Source organism: Sylvia atricapilla, chromosome 4, assembly GCF_009819655.1.
Source record: "Sylvia atricapilla isolate bSylAtr1 chromosome 4, bSylAtr1.pri, whole genome shotgun sequence".
In the NCBI taxonomy this organism is placed as follows: domain Eukaryota; kingdom Metazoa; phylum Chordata; class Aves; order Passeriformes; family Sylviidae; genus Sylvia; species Sylvia atricapilla.
This window is the reverse complement of record NC_089143.1, coordinates 31,799,190-31,820,246: the sequence shown is the minus strand read 5'-3', so window position 1 is coordinate 31,820,246 and position 21,057 is coordinate 31,799,190. Positions and strand designations below refer to the sequence as shown.

Genomic DNA, 21,057 nt, shown 5'->3' with positions numbered 1-21,057 from the left:
TGAGGGGTTCCGGTCCCCGCGTTGTCTCGCTCGTCCGACAGGGGGCGCCGCAGGCCTGGTGAGGCCCCGCCCCTTTGGCCTCACGTGACCCCGGCGCGCTGCGGCCGCGGTGCATTGTGGGCCCGCAAAGATGGCGGCGCTCAGCGCAGGACGGGCGGCGGCGGCGGTGAGGGGGGACCGGGACAAGGGGCGGTGAGGGGAGAACGGGCTCAGTGACGGAGGCTGAGAGGACGGGATGAGGCGGGAGATGGCTCTGGGGCGGGACATCGGGTTAGGAGGGTCGAGGAGGGGTCAGACGGGGTCTGACCTCATCCTTCACTGAGCCGGGTGAGGGGTCGGTGAGAGCTGGGAGGGGTCAGTGAGGGGTGAGAAGGGTCAGACACGCTCTGTGGGGCTCACTTTGGGTCTGGGGGCTCAGTCCGGGGCAGAGTGTGAGGTCTGGGCCGGGAGGGGAGGTTCAGGCTGGGTTTGTGTGGGCTCATTTTGGGGTTACTTTGAGCTGGGAGCAGTACGGAAGGCGGGAGGACTTTGGGGTGCGGGGCACCTGCTGACGGGGCTTTCTGACCTCTGAACCCCCCAACACCGGCATCCCCAGGGCCTCCTCCGTGCCCAGAGCCTCGGCGTGTGGCGGGGGCTGGGCAGCTCGGCCGCGCTCCTGCAGCAAGCCCAGGCCAAGGTGAGGAGGGGCTGAGGAGATTTTGGGCGGGGGGAAAGGGGTCAGGGGAGACCCTGAAAACTCCCTGACAGGAGGGAGAGGTCGGGAACAAGGGGAAAGGACGAGGTGAAACGGCCTCAAATTGTGCCAGGGGAGGTTTGGGTGGGAATTTTGGTGGGATTTTGGGATTCCTGGGAAGGGCAGTGGTGGAATCCCCATTGCTGAGGGGATTTACCAGCCCTGTGGATGTTGCACTTGGAGACACCGTCAGTGGTGGCCCTGGCAGTGCACCTGGGGTGGGGGGGAATCTCTGAGGCTTTTCCTAGCCAGAAAAATCCCTGATTTTGTGGGAGATTTATAGAGGGAAGAGCTCAGCCCTGAGTGTCAGCGTGACCTTGAGCCAGGCCCAACCCTGCCCTTCGCTCCTGATATTTAATCACTGCCCAGGAGCCCTGGGTTGTGCCCTGGAAATTTGATTCCAGAGTATTTAAAGCTCCCAATTTGTGACCCTCAGCTTTCCTTTCTTCTCTCACTTCTTTCTTTCCCTGCTTCCACTGGAATTCCAGAGTTTCCTCCTGGAAAGAACAGGGGAGGGAATCATCATCCCAGGAGAGATTTGAGTTGGATATTGAGGAAATTCCTGCCAAAAATGAGGGAATTCAGGAGCACTGGGCTGATATAGGGGAAATTCCTCCTGGGAAAAGAAGTGTGGGGGAAATCCTCATCTCTGAAGAGAATTGGGTTGGTTATGGGGGAAATTCCTGCTAAAAATGGCTGTTCAAAATTCCATGAGATCCTGAGGGAGCAGGAATGAGGGAATTCAGGAACACTGGGTCGGATATTAGGGAAAATTCCTGCTAAGAATAGCTGTCCAAAATTCCATGGTATCCTGAGGGCAGGGAGCAGGAGTGAGGGAATCCAGGAGCTGGCAGGAATTCCACTGAGAATTCAGAGGGAGAGGTTATTTCTGGAAGTGCTGAGTGAGGAGAAGGGCTCTCGGTGGTGTCGGGTGTGCTCAGGGCTGGTGTCACCCCCGGGGTGGCCTCAGGACAGTGACAGGCAGGGACATCTTGATCCTGGCCTGGGTTTGGGCCCCTCAGGACAAGATTTGTAGGGGCTGGAGCGTGTCCAGGGAAAAGAATGGATTTAGGGAAGGGTCTGGAGAAAAGGGGGATCAGGGTGGACCTCATGGCTCTGCACAACTCCCTGACAGGAGGGGACACCTGGGGACAAGGGACAGCACAAAGGGACACGGCCTCAAGCTGTGCCAGGGCAGGTTTGGGTTGGATGTTGGGAATTTTCCTCCTGGGAAGAGCTGTCCAGGACAGGGTGGAGTCCCCATCCCTGCAGGGATTTCCCAACCCCGTGGATGTGGCACTTGGGGACACGCTCAGAGGTGGCCTTGGCACTCCAACCCGATTCCGTGGCCCCACAAGCCTGAGATTTCTCTGTCCCTGTGTTGTGACGTTGCTCAGGGGTCCCTGTGCTTGGGTTTGGGGTGACCACGCTGTGTCTCCGCAGTCCCACAAGGCTGAGGGGACATTCCAGGTGACAATGCTGCCAGGGGACGGCGTGGGCCCCGAGCTCATGCACGCCGTCAAGGAGGTCTTCAAGGTATGGCCATGTCCAGGGGACACCAGCAGCAGCTGGCCCTGCGTGTCCCCTGCATGTCCCTGAGAGTCCCTGCATGTCCCCGTGTATCCCTGCATGTCCCTGCATGTCCCCGTGTATCCCTGCATGTCCCCGTGTATCTCTGCATGTCCCTGTGCCCTCTGTCCCCACTGCTGCTCCCCATGGGCAGAGGGTGAGTCCCCATCCCCGGAGGGATTTCCCAGCCCTGCTCTGATGTGGCACTTGAGGACATGCCAGGTGGTGGCCTGGGCTGTGCTGAAGGGACCTCAGAGGGTTTTCCCAAGGGAAACATTCCATGATCCCATCAGTGTCACCATTCCAGTGACACTGGCACTGGAATGTCCTGTGTTCCAGTGGCACCAAAGTGACCCCAGTTCCCAATGACCCCCCAAAGCTCAATTTGAACTCAAAATGGCGACTTCTGTCAAGGACAATAAAAAGAGTTTCTATAAATACATTAATGGTAAAAGGAAAGGTAAGGCTAACCTTTGCTCTCTATTGGATAAGGAAGGGAACTTAGTAACTGCTGATGAGGAGGGGGCAGAAGTGCTTAATGCCTTCTTTGCCTCAGTTTTCAGTGGGAAGACAACTTGCCTACAGGACAACTGTCCTCCTGGGCTGGTAGATGGTGTCAGGGAACAGAACCCCCCATTATCCAAGAGGAGGCAGTCAGAGAGCTGCTGAGATGCTTGGACACTCATCAATCTCTGGGCCCAGATGGGATCCATCCCAGGGTTATGAGGGTGCTGGCAGATGAGCTTGCAAAGCCGCTCTCCATCATTTACAGTCAGTCATGGCTCATTGGTGAGGTCCCAGAAGATTGGGAACTGGCCAATGTGACACCCACCCACAAAAAGGGTGGGAAGGAGGATCCCAGTAATTATAGACCAGTCAGTACCTGGCAAGATAATGGAACAGTTTATGTATACTGAGTGTCATCATGCAGCACTTACAGGATGGCCAGGGTCTCAGGCCCAGCCAGCAAGGGTTTAGGAGAGGTAGGTCATGTTTGACCAACCTGATCTCCTTTTATGACCAGGTGACCAGCCTGGTGGACGCAGGAAAGGCTATGGATGTTGTCTATTTGGACTTCAGCAAGGTCTTTAACACTCTCCCACAGCACACTCCTGGAAAAGCTGCAGCCCATGGCTTGGACAGGAGCACTCTTTGCTGGGTTAGGAACTGGCTGGATGGCAGGGCCCAGAGAGTGGTGGGGAACAGCGCTGCATCCAGCTGGGGACAGTCACCAGTGGTGTCCCTCAGGGGTCTGTGCTGGGGCCAGCTCTGTTCAATATTTTCATTGATGACATGGATGAGGGTATTAAATCTTTCATTAGTAAATTTGCGGATGACACTAAGCTGGGAGCGTGTGTCGACTGCTTGGAAGACAGGATGGCTCTGCAGACAGATCTGGAATTGTTGGATGGATGGGCAGAGTCCAACAAAATGAACTTTAATGAGTCCAAGTGTCGAGTTCTTCACTTTGGTCACAATAACCCCCTGCAGTGCTATAGGCTGGGGATGGTGTGGCTGGACAGTGCCCAGGAGGAAAGGGACCTGGGGGTTCTGGTCAGCAGCTGGCTGAACATGAGCCAGGGTGTGCCCAGGTGGCCAAGAGGGCCAATGGCTCCTGGCCTGGATCAGGAATGGTGTGGCCAGCAGGAGCAGGGAGGTCATTCTTCCCCTGTACTCAGCACTGGTCAGGCCACACCTCGAGTGCTGCGTCCAGTTCTGGGCCCCTCAGTTTAGGAAGGATGTTGAGATGCTTGAACGTGTCCAGAGATAGGCAACAAGGCTGGTGAAGGGCTTGGAAGACAAGCCATATGAAGAACGACTGAGGGAGCTGGAGCTGTTGAGCCTGGAGAAAAGGAGACTCAGAGGTGACCTTGTCACCCTCTACAACTCCCTGAAGGGTGACTGTAGACAGCTGGGGGTTGGTCTCTTTCTCCGGGCAGCAACTGACAGAACACAGAGAGGACACAATCTCAAGCTGCGTCAAGGGAAATACAGGCTGGGTATTAGGAAGAAGTTTTTCACAGAAAGAGTGATCAAATACTAGAATGGTCTGCCCGGGGAGGTGGTGGAGTCACCTGTCCCTGGATGTGTTTAAAGCAGACTGGATGTGGCACTCAGTGCCATGATCTAGTTGAGGTGTCAGGGCTGGGTTGGACTCGATGATCTTGAAGGTCTCTTCCAACCTACACATTCTGTGATTCTGTGATCCCAATTCCCAATGTCCCCAGTCCCCAGTGATCACAGTTCCCGATGACCTCAATTCCCAAGTTCCCCAATGACCCAAATTCCCAATGATCTCATTTCCCAAGGTCCCCAGTCCCCAATGACCCCAGTCCCCAGTGACCCCAGTCCCCAATGACCCCAATTCCCAATGACCCCGGTCTCCTCCTGTCCCTGAGCCCAGCCCTGGCTGCCCCAGGGCTCCGTGTCCCCACTGTGCTGTCCCTGCCACGCTGTCCCCTCTGTGGTCTCCCTGCCGTGGTGTCCCTGGGGCTCCCAGGTGACAGAGGCTGGTGGCCCTGTCCCCATGGCAGGCTGGCAATGTCCCCGTCATCTTTGACGAGCACCACCTGAGCGAGGTGCAGAACACGGCATCCGAGGAGAAGCTGGACCGGGTGGTGGATTCCATGAAGGAGAGCAAGGTGGCCCTCATCGGTGAGCTCCTGCTTGGAATTTATTGACATTTATTTATGCAAAATTTGTTTCATTGAAATTTTATTTTACTGAAATTTATTTATGCAAAATTTGTTTCACTGAAATTTTATTTTATTGAAATTTAGCAGAGCGGTTTGAGTCTATTTTAATTTTTGGGGGGAGGAGAGAAAAAGGTAAAATGGGTTTAATTTTAGAGATAGATCATTTTCTTGATATGTATTAAGAATAAGAAGTGAATTTAAATTTTTTGTTATCATTTTTAAATATATATAATATAAAGACAAAATGATGATTTTTAGCTGTAATTATTTGGTAACTTTTAATTTTAAAATATTTTTATTTATAATTTATATTAACCTATTATATTTCTATTTTTTTCTATTTTTTTAATTATACTTTTTAATACATAAAAGTTTGGCGGTTTTTAATGTTACAAGTTTGCAGCTGTTTGGAATTTTGCACATTTATGTTGTTTATTTATTAGTAGGGATTTTTGGGTTTTAGTATATTTGGGGTCTTATTTAAGGATTTTTTTTGGTATAGAAAACCATTTTCATTAGTGTATATATATAACATTTATTACAATAAAAAATATATATTTTGTATAAAAATATATATTAGTATGCATTTTTATATGTATATTTAAATATAATATTTACTTGTATTAAAACCCATTTTTATTAGCATATATAACTATATAAAATATATCTATTGTATATTATATTTAGTGTACAAATATACATTAGTATATATTTATATTTTATATAAAATATTTTAAATATATAAATAAATGTGGTTTTTATGTAAATATATTTTAATGTATCTAATGTTATATTTATATATAACATTTATTAGTATAAAACTTTTATTAGTATATATATAACATTTATTGGTATAAAATATATATTTGGTATGTTATATTTAATATAAAAATATATATGAGTATATTTATAATTAGTATATATTATATATAAAATATATAATTAGTATATATTAGCATATATATTTATATATAGATATAAATATATTTATGCTTTTATATAAATATATAAATGTTTATATTGTATATTTATTTTCTATATGTTATGTATAAATATTACATATATACTTATATAAGATATATTAGTATAAATACATATATACTTACTATATTATATTTAGTAAAGAATATATTATTGCATTTAAAAATATTTATATATAAATATTTATATGTCGTATATTTATTTATTTATTGTATATTTTATGTGGTTTTTTAATATATATTGTTACATTTATATATAACATTTATTACTATAAAACTGGTTTTTAGTGGCTTTGTCCTTGTCCTCCCCCTGTGCTGGGGACCCCGGGGCAGGATTTGTGTCCAGGTTTTTATGGGATTTTGGGACAATTCCCTCACATCCTCACCTCACTCCTTCTCCTGCAGGGAAGATCCACACTCCCATGGAGATGTCTCACAAGGGAGACCTGGCATCCTACGACATGAGGCTCAGGTTAATTAATTAATTCATCGTTAATGAGGTATGGGGAGGAGGAAAATGAGGCTGGGAAACAAAACCCCAGAGGGGCCATCGGGAGCTGTCCGTGCTCACCGTGGGGTCCTGCCCAGGGGGGTGGCCCCAGCTGTGTCCCCTGGGACTTGCAGGGATCAGTCACTGGGGAAAAAACTCGTTAATTGTTAATTAATGGGTTATTGGGAAGCAAAACTCCTGAAGGAAGATCCATGACCAGGAGCTGATCCTGCTTCCCTGGAAGTTCTGGACATGGTGAGGTGGCCCCCAGAATATGTCATTGAGAAAACCCCATTAATTAATGAATTATTGGGAAGTTATTGAGGGACCATCCATGGCCAGAAGCTGTCCCTGCTCACCGTGGGTATCCCCAGGCGTGTTCCCAGCCCTCAGAAGGGACAGGGTGACACTGTCCCCATGGTGTCCCAGGAGGAAGCTGGACCTGTTTGCCAACGTGGTGCACGTGAAGAGCCTCCCGGGATACCAGACCCGGCACAACAACCTGGACCTGGTGATCATCCGGGAGCAGACGGAGGGCGAGTACAGCTCCCTGGAGCACGAGGTGCCAGCTGGGAATCCTGGAGAAGGGAAAATCCAGGGAATCCTGACTCCAGGAGAGGGGCTGGGGACAAGGCCTAGAGGGACAGGACACAGGGAATGGCTTCCCACTGGGAAAAGGGACGTTGGGCTGGGATCTTGGGCAGCAATTCCTCGTTGGGCTGGAATTCCCAGATTTGCTGGGGCTGCCCCTGGATCCCTGGGAACATCCAAGGCCAAGTTGGATGGATTTGGATCCACTTGGGATAGTGAAGGTGTCCCTAAACGTGGAAAGGGTGGAATGGGATGGGATTTAAGGCCTACTCCAAACCAAACCATTCCAAGGTTCTGGAGCTCTTTTGCTCTGGGAGAGTTGGGAATGTTCACCTGGAGAAGGGGAAAATCCAGGGAATGCTCAGAGTCCCTGAAGGGGCTCCAGGAGAGCTGGAGAGGGGCTGGGGACAAGGCCTGGAGGGACAGGACACAGGGAATGGCTTCTCACTGGGAAAGGGAATTTTTGTGGAATATTGGGAAGGAATTCCTGGCTGGGCTGGAAATCCTAGATTTGCTGTGTCTGCCCCTGGATCCCAGGCGGTGTTTAAGGCCAGGTTGGATCCACCTGGGATGGTGGAAAATGTCCCTGGATGGGATGGAATGAGCTCTAAGGTCTCTCCACCCCACCCCGTTCCCTGATTCCCTGCTCAGCACAGTCTGGATGTGCCTGGAGCAGTGGAATTGGGGGATTATTTTGGGATAAGAACACTCCCAGCCCCCAGGGAGGCTGCAGGGCATGATAATACCTGGATAATGGATAATTCCTGGCACACGGATCTTTGTCCTGGGTTAATCCTGGCCAGGAATGGAGACACCCCTTCCCAGTTCCCAGTGAAGAGGAGAATTGGAAAGGAAAGGCAAACCTGGGTAGACATAAGAACAATTTAATAATTGAAACAAAATGGTGACCATGATAAAAACAATTTAATAATCTACATAAAAGGGGATGATAATAAGAACAATTTAATAATTGGAACAAAATGGTGATGATAAGGACAATTTAATAATTGACATAAAAAGGCGATGATAAGTTATTTAATAATAGGGACAAAATTGTAATGATAAGAAATATTTAATTGAAAAAATAATGATGAGAAGTATTTAATTGAAAAAATAATGATGAGAAGTATTTAATTGAAAAAATAATGGTGAGAAGAAATATTTAATTGTAAAAATAATGGTGATGATATAAAGACATGCAAGAATAACACGTATAATAACACCTATAACACATAATAAATGGAATTTTGGTGGGAAGGCAAGGGAGCCCAAGGCAGGCTGGGTGTCAGGGACACCCTGGGGTGGCCTGGCCGGAGTGTCACCCCTGTGTCCCGAACAGAGTGCCAAGGGGGTGATCGAGTGCCTCAAGATCATCACCAGGGCCAAGTCCCAGCGCATCGCCAAGTTCGCCTTCGACTACGCCACCAAGAAGGGCCGGGCCAAGGTGACAGCTGTGCACAAGGCCAACATCATGTGAGTGCCACTGTCACCTCTCCTGGCCCCTCAGGGCACTGCCCGTGTCACCTTGTGGAGTGCTCTCACCTCAGTGTCACCTGAGGGTCACAGAGGGGCTTCAGGACACTTGGGATTCCCCCTCTGAGGTGGAAAAAAGAGAGATTTGGGGTGGAATGTTGGGGAGGAATTCCTGGCTGGGATGGATCCATCCCTCCCTGCATCCATTCATGAGTTATCTTGGATCATTCCCACCCTCAAAATGCCAGAGTTTGGGATGTTTTGGAGGTTTGAGAATGGGGGATGAGGTCAGGGATGATGGGAGAGCTGGGAATGTTTACCTGGAGAAGGGAAAAATCCAGGGAATGCTCAGAGTCCCTGAAGGGGCTCCAGGAGAGCTGGAGAGGGGCTGGGGACAAGGGCTGGAGGGACAGGACACAGGGAATGGCTTCCCATTGGGAAAGGGGCCATTGGGCTGGGATCTTGGGCAGCAGTTGCTGGCTGGGAGGGTGGGGAGGGGCTGGGCCGGAATTCCCAGATTTGCTGGGCCTGCCCCTGGATCCCTGGGAATGCCCAAGGCCAGGCTGGATGGATTTGGATCCACCTGGGATAGTGGGAGCTGTCCCTGCCCATGGAATCAATAAACTTGAAGGTCCCTCCCCACCCAAACCACCCCATGATTCTGTGATCCTGCTGTGGGTGAGGGACACCAGGATTTCACTGGGACTGGGGCTTTTCCTTGGCTTTGCTCCCAGCCAGGAGTGGGCAGGACCCTGACTCTGGAGTTCCTGGCTCTGGAGCTGCTGCTGATCAAATTTATTGATAAATCAATAAATTGATAAATTTATTGATAAATATTGATAAATTGATAAATGTCCAGCCATTCCCAGTGCAGCACCTCCCTAACAACCCTGTCACCTCTCCCCATGGAGTGTGGGATCATTGCCTTGGGGTTATCCCTGCAGAAAAAAATCCCAAGCTCTGGAATCAGCCCTGGTGGGAGCACATGGAGAGCTCCTCCTGCACCTCCCACCCCGTGTTTCACCTGGGCCAAATCCCCACCGGGGAGAGGAGGGGGAAAAGCAGGATGAGGAGCCCCAAATTCTTTAGGATTTCCCCTGCTCTGCCCTGACTCTTCCCCGTGTTCCCGGTGGCAGGAAGCTGGGGGACGGGCTGTTCCTGCAGTGCTGTAAGGAGGTGGCCGAGCTCTACCCCAAGATCAAATTCGACACCATGATCATCGACAACTGCTGCATGCAGGTGAGCCACGCCCCCCTCGGGCCACGCCCCCGGGCTGGCCACGCCTCTGGGCCGTGCCCCTGGGTGTGTCCCCATCCCTGGTCTATTCCCAGCATTGCTACCTCTGGCTCACCCCTGTGGCTCCAGGGCCATCCCAGTGCTGCTCCCTGTGGGAATCCCAGGGGGTTGGGTTCTGCTCATCTGTGTTCCTGCAGCCTCACTGGGGCTGGGAGTGTTCATATCCCTAAAAACTCCCCTGTACATCCCTAAAAACGCCCATTTATCCCTAAAAACTCCTTTTCATATCCCTTAAAACTCCCCTTTATATCCCTAAAAGCACTCTGTATATCCCTAGAAACTCCTTCTTATCGCTAAAAAATCCCCTGTATATGCCTAAAAACTTACCTTTAAATCCCTAAAAACTCCCTTTTTATCCCCAAAAACTCCTCTGTATACCCCTAAAATATCCCCTGTAGATCTCTAAAAACTCCCATTCATACCCCTAAGAAGTCCCCTTTACATCCCTAAAAACTTTCCTTTATATCTCTCAATTCTCCCCTGTAAATCCCTAAAAACTCCTTTTTATCCCTTAAAACTCGCCTTCACATCCCTAAAAGCTCCTTTATATCCCTAAAAACTCTTTTATATCCCTTAAAACTCCTTCATATCCCTAAAACCTCCCCTTTTATCCCTGAAAACTCTTTTATATCCCTAAAACGTCCCCTTCACATCCCTAAAAACTCCCCTGTATATCCCTAAAAACTCCTTTTTATCCCTACAACCTCCCCCAATCCCATCGCTGCTGCTCCAGGTTGTGCCAAACACGATTTGGACTGGGGAGACCTCGGAGCTCATCCATCCCCACCACCCCTATCCTGGGGTGGGGCTGAGCTTCCCCCAGGGCATTCCAGCCCTCCCCATCATTCCCATCATTCCCATTATCCCAGCTGGTGCAGAACCCGTACCAGTTTGACGTGCTGGTGATGCCCAACCTGTACGGGAACATCGTGGACAACCTGGCGGCCGGGCTGGTGGGCGGCGCCGGCGTCGTGCCGGGCGAGAGCTACAGCGCCGAGTACGCCGTCTTCGAGCTGGTGAGCTGCACTCCCACAGGGCTCACAGCCCGGCCTGCTCCGCCTCGGGATGTAAAGCTTTATCTCAGGGGGAAAGACGAGGGAAATGTAGGGTCCAGTTCGCTTTGGGTTGGTTGTTGGTGCTAGACAGACGTGAGGAGGAAAAGAAGGATGCTCACATAGTCAAGCGTCAGGGCAAAAAAGGATGTTTGTTGTGGGATTTTGGTTTATATAGTTTTTGGGGTTTGGTCAGAGGTTGACCTGACCTTTTGGGGGTTGGGCAATGAGGTTGACACCTCTCCGACCCCACTGGTCAACCTAGAATTCTCATCAAAGGTTCTTCCTCCAGACAGGAATGGACGGTTGACAAAACATGACTTTTGTTGACAGGAAAACCCATGAGAAACTCCAGTACAAAAATGCAAATGTCAGAAGGCTGAAAAAGATCAGGGTGACAGTTTATTGTATCTTATTTATTTAAAGTATTTACAGTATTTACAGCTTTGGACTCTAACCTGCCAGTTAGAGAAACAAGACAAAATGGAGGCCTTCTAACTTTCACCAAGGCTATTTAAAAGATAGTTACTCAGTACTAAAGTGACACATTATTTATGGTTTTGGCCCAGTAGTGACTATTTGATGTTCACAGACATCTTTTACTCAGTTAGAGAAAGCCACTTAGATCTATGAAGGAGACAGAAGAACTCAGACATCACCTTGAATCTTCTATGTTGTCCTACACACATTACTATATACCAAAACTCCAAACTTCAGTTTTTACCCTGTGAGATCACACAGCACCATTCCAACTACACACCCACAACCCCTGTGCTATCACACAATTTCAGGAGTCTGTTCCAAGGCTTCAGGTCAAATGAGGTGCTTGCCCAAGGGTCAGCACCCCTCAGGCTCAGAAAGCCTGGAATTTTCAGCCTCCAGGATTCCAACACACAGGGTGATTCCCAAGGCTCGCAGGGTAACACGCCTTGAGTGCTGTGTCCAGTTTGGGCCCTCAGTTTAGGAAGGACATTGAGACACTTGAACACATCCAGAGGAGGCAACAAGGCTGGTGAGGGGCTTGGAACATAAACCCTGTGAGGAATGACTGAGGGAGCTGGGCTTGTTTACCCTGGAAAAAAGGAGACTCAGAGGTGACCTTATCACCCTCTGTAACTTCCTGAAATGTGGCTGTAATCAGCTGGGGGTTGGTCTCTTTCTCCAGGCAGCAACTGACAGAACACAGAGAGGGGACAGCCTCAGGCTGCACCAAGGGAAATACAGTTTGGATATGAGGAAGAAGTTTTTCACAGAAAGAGTGATTAAATACTGGAATGGTCTGCCCGGGGAGGTGGTGGAGTCACCATCCCTGGATGTGTTTAAAGCAGACTGGATGTGGCACTCAGTGCCATGATCTAGTTGAGGTGTTAGGGCTGGGTTGGACTCGAAGATCTTGAAGGTCTCTTCCAACCCACACATTCTGTGATTGTGCGACATGGGAACTGTCACCATGTCACCCTGTCCCGTTGTCCCCTCACAGGGAGCCCGGCATCCCTTCGCCCAGGCCGTGGGCAGGAACATCGCCAACCCCACAGCCATGCTGCTCTCGGCCTCCAACATGCTGAAGCACCTCAAGTATGTGCTGGGTTCTAAGGGGGGTGAGCTTTTTGGGGTTTCTGAGGAGTTGACTCCTTGCTTCCCTCTTTTCCAGCCTGGAATATCACTCCAACATGATCTCGGACGCAGTGAAGAAGGTGATCAAAGGTGGAAAAGTGAGTGTGGGGCAATGGGTAGGGCTGGTGTCACCTTCTCTGGCTTTTCTCCTATTCACAGCTGGAATTTTGACTCCTTTCCTCTCTCTCTCCAACTACAATCCCGGCCCCACAGCTCTGTCCAGCCCCTGTGGTCGTGTCCTGGCGAGGGAGGGACTTCTGGCAGGGCTGGGTGATCTTCCATGGCCTTGTCCCCATTTGGGTCCTGGCAGGGCCCTCAAGGACCATTCCACATCCCCATTCCCAACCCAGGTCCTGGCAGGGCTCTCGGGGATGTTCCACAGCCCCATTCCCACACCAGGTCCTGGGCTCTGGAGGGTCTCTGTCTCTCTCCTGTCCCTCTCCCAGCCATTCCCTCCATTCACCAGCTCCTCTCTCCCATTTTCCCCCTCCCTGTGTTGGATTTGCAGGTCCGGACTCGGGACCTGGGCGGTTACTCCACCACTTCCGACTTCGTCAAGTCCGTCATTGACAACCTGCACCCCCACTATGGGGCTTAGGACCCCCAGCAGCCCCCCCATGCCCCCCCAGAGCCCCCCAGGGAGGAGGGAGCCCCAGGAACCCCAAGGAATCCTTTACCCCACCCCATCCCTCCAGCAGGGATTGCTCCATGGAGGCGGCCAGTGCAGACTTTGGGGTTCACTGGGGTGGTTTGGGGGGATGGGGCAGAGCCCCAAACTCATAGGCAGCTCATGGGGACATTGGGACCACCCAGCATGGCTTCGGGACCCCGATTCCCATGGGATCAACCCATTAATGGAGAATCAATCCTGTGGGAACAACGCGATTGTGGGATCCACATGAGAAAGGACCTTGGACTGTGAGACCCCCATTCCCATGGCATCCCTGTGACTGGGATCCCTATTCCTATGGGGCTCTTGTGACTGTTGGACCAATAGGATTGTAGGATCCCCAGTTCCCATGGGATCCCTTACTGTGGGACTAGCTGTGGCTGTGGGTTTCTCATGGCACCACCATGACTGTGGGACCAGTGTGACTGTGGGATCCCTGTGACCCTATTCCCACAGTACCCATCCCATCCAGCTTTCAGCAATAACCAGGGTGCCATCCCCCACCCTGCACCCCCTTGGCAGCTGCTGGCACAGGGTCCCCATGCAGGGACAATTCCAGGCATGGGGGTGACCATGGAACACTCCAGATTTGGGACAGGGTGGGAGGGGCTGCACTCTGTCCCTCCCATAACTCCAGTGCCCCATAGGGCCAGGCCTGGTGCCACCCCGGGCATGTGGGGTGGCGTCACTGCGTCGTGCTCTGTACTCCTGCTTTGCTAATAATAAAGGGTCCAACGCTTCCCTCGGGGCTGAACTGGGGGGGCAACACTGGAACCACAGCGCAGACTGGATTTTGGGGCACCCAGGAGCTGCTGTGGGGCACCGATGGGATCATCACCCCCTCCACAGATGGCACAAGGGATGATTTCAGGGGTGCACAGGGCTCCAGGGAGCCCAACCCCACAGCAGTGGGGTCAGGGGACCCTGCTGTCCCCCGCTCCCCCGTGTGTCCTTAACCTCCCGTCTCCTTGCAGGTGCGCACGGCGGATATGGGGGGCTACTCCACCTCCATGGAATTCACCCAGGCCGTGATAGACGCCCTGGAGGTGCAGTGACCACAGCCCAGCTTACTCCAATAAAATGGCCTCAGGCGTGACTGTGTCAGTGTCCCTCGGTGACAGGGTGACCCCTTGGGGACAGCCTGGGCACCTCCTGCCACAGAGCAGGACAGGAGGGATCAGCAACAACCTCAGCCCTTTATTGGGTTTTGGGCACTGCAAGCGGGGCCGGGCCCCCTGCACTGCACAGGCAGGGGGACACCCCAGGGTCCCCAGGGAAGGGGACACAGCTTGAGGACAGCTCCATGCAGCCCAGGGTCCCCAAGGAAGGGGACGTGGGGTTGGAAGTTCCACCGTGTAAGGCACAGTCCAGGGGCTGCTGATGGCCGCAGGGACTCGCCCAGGCCACAAGGGGCTGTGACACGTTCCTAGTGGCCACTGTGCCATAAGACAGAGCTGTGGCCACCACAGGAATGGGTGAGTAGCCGCTCCTGCCTCCTGCCTGTCCGTCAGTCTGTCAGTCAGTGTGCTGACTGCTCTCTGCTCCTAATCCTCCTCAGAGTCCTGAGCTGCTGCCTTCTTCTTCTTCTTCTTTTTCTTCTTCTTTTCCTCCTCCTCCTCCTGCTCAGGCTCTGCCATGACTTTCCTTTTTTTCTTGGGCAGTGGCTCCTCCTCCTCTTCCTCCACCCCATTCTCCTCGGGCTCTGACTCCTCTGGCTGCTGCTTCTTCTTTTTCTTCTTCTTGGACCCCATGTCATTCTCCTGTGGGGAGCCCCCCCATCAGCTCTGACCTGTCCCTTATGGGGCAGAATAATCCCCCACACCTCCCTGGCACCAGGAGCATCCAGGACACAGCCAGGCCCCCCAAAAGTGTCCCACCCTCATCCCCCTCACCTCAGTCTCAATCACCGAGTTCTCCTCCGGCTCCTCAGCAGCCGCTGCCAGGGCCTCCAGCCGCCGCTTCTCCCTCTTCTTTCTCTTCTTCTCCTTCTTCTCCTGCCTCCTCTTCACCTCAGCCACGACCTCGCTGGCCTGGGGACATGCCCGGGGACGTGAGTGAGGGGACAGGCGACAGGGTTTGTCCCCACGCCCAGCACGGGTCGGATCAGACTCATTAAATCAGTCTTTGGCCTCCACAGCGGGTCAGGATGGCACAGTGACATCACCTCCGACACGAGCCCTCAGCTTCATCCCCCTGTACCTCAGCATTATCTTCATCATCACAGCACCTCACCATCATCACCTTCATCCCCCTGCACCTCAGCATCTTCACCCTCACAGAGCTCCCAGCACCTCACCATCATCTTCATCACCTCCACTGCCCCCCACCACATCCCATTCACAACCTTCATTCATCCCCTGGTGCCTTACTACTGTCGTCTTCATATCCATCAAAACCTCACCTCCATCATCTTAATCACCCCAACACTTCCATCATTTTCATCTCGGCACATGACCTTCATCACCTTCTTCACCTTTTCAGCACCTCACCTCCATCTTCATCTCCCCCAAGACCTCACCACCTCCTCTATCTCTCCCCCTTCCTCAATTTGTCACCCTCACCCCTCTTTTTCATCCCTCAGCATCCCCTCCTCCTCTGCCTCCTCACCTCCACCACGGCCTCCTTCATCACCTCCAGGTTCTTGCGAGGCGGCTCTCCAGTCTCATAGAAGGCCAAGCGCTCCTCCACCTGCTCCCGCAGCTTGTCCCCAAAGACACTGGTGGGGACCTCTGCAGGGAGGGGAGGGGGGACTCAGCACTCAGCCTGTACCTCCAAACCGCCCCGAGTCACCCGCAAACCCCCCAGAGCCCCGTGCTCTGCTCAGCCCAGAGAAGTCACCATTCACACGGGGTGAGATGCTGTTGACGAAAAATATTCCCATCACTGCAGAGCAACCATGAACCCCCCCTAGGTGCCAACCTTTCATGGGGTGACAGTGCCCACTCTGCCATGTCTGTGCCCCCCTCAAACTCCCCAGGAGTGCCCCCCAAACCCACCTGAGAAGCAGTCGATGCGTGAGGCGATGGTGCACTTGTTGGCCAGGTAGCGCGAGATCCGCCCCTTGTTCTTGGCGGCCGCACGCCCGATGAAGGTGGAGTGGAAGATGAGCCCGTACTTGGGGGTGTTCCCCCGCGTCTTCAGCGCCCTGTGAGGGGCCAGGGGTGTGGTCAGCACCCCCTGAACACGGCCCCCACCCACGGAGAGCCCCTCCCCAGCCCACTGTGCTCCGGGGGCCGCTCAGACTGGGGCTGGCTGCTCACACCCCCGGGGAGTCACAGCCTTGAGCCCACACATGCCATCACCGCGAGCGCCCCGGTGGTACCTGAACAGCGCCTTCTCGGCACCCAGGATCTGCACCGTTGACGCCGGGTACTTGGCCAGGTTGGTCAGGCTGCCGGCGTGAGAGATGAGGCGGGCACCCACCTAGGGGACAGCACAGTGGGGTTACAGGTGGCACTGAAACCTCTGAGGGGACACAGAGTCCTCCACAAGCCGGGGATCAGCAGTGGAAGTGTCAGCAGCACAGCTCAGTGGATTGACAGATTCACTCTGACATCATCTCCGCAGCTGGGGAGGTGACAGGGGGGACTCTGGGGACACTCACCACCTCCCCGATGAGGGCAGACAGGCTGGGAGCCACCTGACTCATCTTGGAGCGCAGGTACTCCTGCAGCCCCTTGCGGTAGTCGGACAGCGAAATGACGCGGCGGGAGAAGCTCTCGATGTTGATGAGATCCAGGGGGGAGATGTCCATCCCTGGGGGTGGCATGGGGGGATGAGCAGCAGCACTGACCACGTGGCCAGGCCCCCCTGGAGCCCCTCAGAGCCCCTCTTACCCATGGAGGAGCGAGAGGCCTCCAGGATGGCCTGGGCCTTGGCACTGTCCATGACGATCTCCTCCAGCCCTTCCAGGCTCTCCTCGCTCAGCTCCCGGCGGTTCCCGATGAATTTGGCCACCCGGCAGTACATGGAGTTCTCGGGGACGATCTTGATCAACTCAGGGAAGTGGTACCCGTACCATTCCCTGCGGAGACGGGGACACTGTCACTGCGGCCAGCCAGGGCCCACCATGGTGCTGTGTGTCCCCAGGCCACCCTACCACACTCCCAGATGTCCCCCCTGGTCCATGCCATGGCCCTGTGGCCTGGCCAGTGGCCCTTGGGGAGCTGCTGTCCCTCCCCGTTCTGTACAGGCAGCTGAAGCAGTGACAGCTGCCTGTGGTAAGCATGGGGAGGAGACACCCCCTAACCCTTTAAAACCCCCCAGATCTGCCCCCACTGACCGGACACGCATGGAGAAGGTGTTGATGTCCTTGTCCAGCTGGTCCAGCAGGCTGATGGACTGGATGATCATGTTGTCTACCCGGTGCACGTTGAACTTCACCTTGGCCCGGGAGTAACTGTGGCCAAGACCCAGCTGGGCCTTGGCCGCAGACTGCGCCGTGAGGCCTCGGACCAGCGCTGAGAAGTGCAACCGGATCCCTGCGGGGATATGGGAGTCACCACGTGGGGAAACCAGTGCCACCACATGCACACCTGAGCTGCCACCACGAGACACCTCAGAACAATGCCACCGGGTCCCCCCCACTCCTCACCCCTCCCATTTGAATCTCGACTAAACCGGGACCCTACTAAGATGTCCCACCTCCTCTGTTCCCACTCACCACGCATTAGCTCGGCCACGACGCCGCCGGTTTGGCACTGCACCCCCAACTCCTCCAGCACGGCGGCGCCCATCTTGGCATCGCCCACCCCCAACACCACCTTCTTCCTCTTGGGCGGCAGCGCAGTGTCCAGCAGCAGCCGCAGGTCCTCGTGCAGGACTCCTGCGGGACACGGAGGGGTCAGGGCAGCCCGGGGGTGTCGCCGCGGGGGTGTTGTCCCGGTGCCTCGGCCCCGCACTCACCCTCGGACACGGCGTTCATGTTCTCCAGCGCGCTCTGCGCCGAGCGGAACGGCGAGAACGCCACGAGCTTCACCACGTTGTGGAACTTGCCCAGGGTGAGGACGCTTTCCTCCACCTGCGGCGGGGCTCCGGTTACAGCCGAGCACGGGCAATGACCCCGGGAGTGCCCCGACCCCTCCTCGCACCCCCACGCCTTCCCCCAGTCCCCGGCCCCGGTGTGTCCCCTCCTGTCCCCATCTCCCCTTTCTCGTCATTCCCCCGCCCGTTCCCTGCCTCACTCCGGCTCCGATCCCCGCTCCCCCCGTTCCCGGTTCCCGTACCTGCGGCAGCAGGAGGCCGATCTCCTCCACCTCTCGCACGGCGAACAGCGCGTACCCGGCCGCATGTTCGAACAGCACGTGCAGCAGCACCTGCGGCACCGATGGCTCCGCTCAGCGGGAGCGGCACCGCGGCCGCGCTCCCGCCCATCCGCGCGCCCGCCGCCCCACCGGAGCGCCCGGCCCGGCCCGATGCGGCTTCCCCGGCCTCCCTCCGCTGCCGGCCCGTCCCGATGCGGTCGGAGGGGACTCCTAGGCCGCCCCCCAGTCCCGATGGCATCGGATTACAGCCCGAAATCCATCCTGACTCACCATCGTCCTCCCGCAGCCGCCGCTGCCCGGAACTGACGCCTTGTTCCCGCCGGAACCCCGCCTCCTTCTCCCTACACCAATCAGCGCCCACTGCGCCGCGCCCTCCGCCAATCACCGCAGGCCGCCCTCGATGGGCCTGCGCCGCAGCCAATCAGGCAGAGGAAAGGCTGATCCCCGCCCCCTCGGCGGCGCCTGCCAATCAGAGCCCGGAGGAGAGCATTCCCTCCCGCCCTCTCCTGCGTGCCGACCAATGGGAACCTCGCGCGCGCCCCCCAGCCCTACTTCTTCCCTCCCGCGCGCTCCAGCCCCGCCTCTTCCCGCGCTGTTTGCTGCGCGCGCGGCCGCACGTGGCGGGACCTGTGGTGCCATCCCGGGATCCACAAATGGCCCCGCGTGCCCTCCCGGGGTGCCCAGAGCTCTCCTGACCCCCTCCTGGGACAATCAGTGCCCTCCAAGTGTCCCCTGGTCCCAGCCGGGACCCCCAAATGTCTCCCAGTGCTCCCGGTGCCATCCCAGGATCCCCAAATGTCCCCGTGGTTCCAACCACGTGGGGTTTTCTGTGACCCCCTAGGGTCCTCTCAGTCCCTTCCAGGGACTCCCTGTGAGACCCTCAGTCCCCTTCCGTGACCCCTCGGCCCCCTTTTATGCTCCCCTCCCGAAGCCCCTCGTGTCTCCCCAGTCCCCTTCAGTCCCCTCCTGTGTCCCCCGCGGTGTCCCGGCCCCGGTGCCCAGTTCCAGGCGCAGGAAGCACATCCAGGGAAGGTTTATTGGATGTCGGGAGCGCGGGCGGGCCGCAGCCCCGGCCCCGCGGGGGTCCCGGGGGGGGTCTGTAGTGTCCGAGAGCAGCGCGGGGGGCCCGGATCCCCCCGGGGGAAGCGGCTCCGGCTCCCACCCGCGAGTGGGGCCGGGCTGGGGGAGAAGCGGAGAGTCCCAAGGGTGGGGACAGCGGGGTTGGAGTCCCTCGGGGGCGGCTCAGGCGACAAAGTGCTGGCGGAGATGCTGGAGCAGGTCGGGAGTGAGCAGCACCCGGTGTGCCTGGCCGTGCCCCGGCGCGCACGGAATCGTCACCCGCCCGCACAGCGCCGGGCCCTGTGCCTGCTCCTGCTTGGCCTGCGGGGACAGCACCACGCTCTGAGTGTCCCCGGGCCACCCCCTGCTCTCCCTGGTGTTACCACCCTGCCACGGTGTCCCCAAGGGGTTCCCCGGGATGGGATGTGGTGGCTGTTGTGGGTCATGGAGTGCTGGGGTGGAGCAGGGGGTCGTCACCCACCAGATCCCTTGGGAATGGAGGATCCCTCAGGATTGGAGTTTCTCATAGCAGGGGTCTCTCAAAATTGGGGATTAGGAACAGGAGTCCCTTGGGATTGATTGGGGTCCCTTGGGAATGGGAATTTCTTGTGATTTGGGGTCCCTCAGGATAGAGGGTTCCTTGAGACTGGGGACCCTCAGGATTGGGGTCTCTTAGAATTGCGGGGCCTTCAGGAATGAGGGATTTTTGTGACCAGTGTGTCTTGGAATTGGGTTTCCCTCAGGAATGGGGGTCCCTGGAGATTGGGGGACTCCTTCGGGATTGGGGATTCCTTGGGATTGGTGTCCCTCAGGAGTGGGGCCCCTTGGAGCTGGGTGTCCCTCGGGATTGGGGTCTCACCTTCAGGAAGGAAGAGGATGGGAAGGTGCCGAAGGTGGTGGAGACACTGGCACCCGGCTGCTGCTGAACCATCTCCCTCAGAGTGTCATCCTGGAAGGCACAGCAAGGTCACCCCAAAACCCACCCCATGGAGACCCTCATCACCCCCCTAGAGCCCCTCACCCACCCTACGGAGCCCTTGCCCACCCTGGGCACAAGGCAGAGGGGTCAAACCCAACTGGTTTGGGAGGAGCACAGGAATGGACAGCACCTTATCCCCTCACTGCCACCAGGTGCCACCAGCCCCAGCCTGGGGGTCTGGAGGGCTGGGCTGGGGGTGCCACCAGGTCTCCTACCCCGGAGAAGACCCTTCCTCACCTTGAGGGCATCGATGGAGTTCTTGAGGGCGCAGAGCCGGGCTGTCTGCTCCAGCAGCCGTGCCGACGAGCTCCTCGCTGCAGGAAACAGGAAGGGAGTGATGAGCCGTGGGGGACATGGACACAGCTGAGCAGTTGTGGCCCCCTTGGGTCAGCACCAGGGGGTTTGGGGAGTTTGGTCTCCTCAGGTTGCTACCAGGTGGGTTTTGGGGAGGTTTTTACCTCCTCAGGTTGGTATTGGGTGGGTTTAGGGGTATTTTGACCTCCTCAGGTTGTTACTAGGGGATTTCAGGGAGTTTGATCTTCTAAGGTTGGTACTAGGTCGGTTTGGGGGGCTTGATCTCCTCAGGTTGCT

The 21,057-nt window shown here is 54.9% G+C and overlaps 3 protein-coding genes and 2 non-coding genes across 12 annotated transcripts in view; 1 reads left to right on the top strand and 4 right to left on the bottom strand.

Annotated features, from left to right (window-relative positions):
- Positions 1–94: 94 nt before the first annotated feature.
- IDH3B (isocitrate dehydrogenase (NAD(+)) 3 non-catalytic subunit beta) lies at positions 95–14,260 on the top strand. 2 transcript variants are annotated; one of them, XM_066317522.1, is made up of 12 exons: positions 95–166; positions 596–676; positions 2,177–2,269; positions 4,837–4,957; positions 6,384–6,450; positions 6,898–7,030; positions 8,399–8,532; positions 9,669–9,771; positions 10,698–10,844; positions 12,361–12,455; positions 12,532–12,592; positions 13,003–13,149. In XM_066317522.1, the coding sequence occupies exons 1-12, from the start codon at positions 131–133 to the stop codon at positions 13,090–13,092; spliced, it is 1,161 nt and encodes a 386-aa protein (XP_066173619.1). In that variant the 5' UTR covers positions 95–130; the 3' UTR covers positions 13,093–13,149. The 2 variants fall into 2 exon arrangements, with proteins under 2 accessions (XP_066173619.1, XP_066173620.1); XM_066317523.1 differs by lacking the exon at positions 13,003–13,149 and adding an exon at positions 14,139–14,260 and having other exon boundaries at positions 96–166.
- Positions 14,261–14,341: 81 nt separating this feature from the next.
- NOP56 (NOP56 ribonucleoprotein) lies at positions 14,342–18,761 on the bottom strand. Its single transcript, XM_066317521.1, has 12 exons — positions 18,699–18,761; positions 18,390–18,479; positions 18,070–18,184; positions 17,828–17,989; positions 17,447–17,645; positions 17,001–17,188; positions 16,769–16,920; positions 16,487–16,587; positions 16,161–16,309; positions 15,772–15,893; positions 15,057–15,194; positions 14,342–14,924 (listed from the first exon to the last, which is right to left on the bottom strand). The coding sequence occupies exons 1-12, from the start codon at positions 18,699–18,701 to the stop codon at positions 14,709–14,711; spliced, it is 1,635 nt and encodes a 544-aa protein (XP_066173618.1). The 5' UTR covers positions 18,702–18,761; the 3' UTR covers positions 14,342–14,708.
- Positions 15,265–15,333, bottom strand: LOC136360861 (small nucleolar RNA SNORD57). Its single transcript, XR_010743519.1, has one exon. It is a non-coding gene; the product is annotated as a small nucleolar RNA SNORD57 (small nucleolar RNA).
- LOC136360862 (small nucleolar RNA SNORD56) lies at positions 15,981–16,053 on the bottom strand. The gene has a single exon (XR_010743520.1). It is a non-coding gene; the product is annotated as a small nucleolar RNA SNORD56 (small nucleolar RNA).
- A 684-nt stretch (positions 18,762–19,445) lies between the features above and the next one.
- DCTN1 (dynactin subunit 1) overlaps positions 19,446–21,057 on the bottom strand; it is a 48,946-nt gene continuing 47,334 nt past the window's right edge. For all 7 annotated transcript variants that reach the window (XM_066317512.1, XM_066317507.1, XM_066317508.1 and 4 more), the window contains 3 exons: positions 20,704–20,780; positions 20,347–20,436; positions 19,446–19,808 (listed from right to left, as the gene is read on the bottom strand). In XM_066317512.1, coding sequence (XP_066173609.1) covers positions 19,671–19,808; positions 20,347–20,436; positions 20,704–20,780 — 305 coding nt within the window. In that variant the 3' untranslated portion in view covers positions 19,446–19,670. The remainder of the gene's footprint in view (positions 19,809–20,346; positions 20,437–20,703; positions 20,781–21,057) is intronic.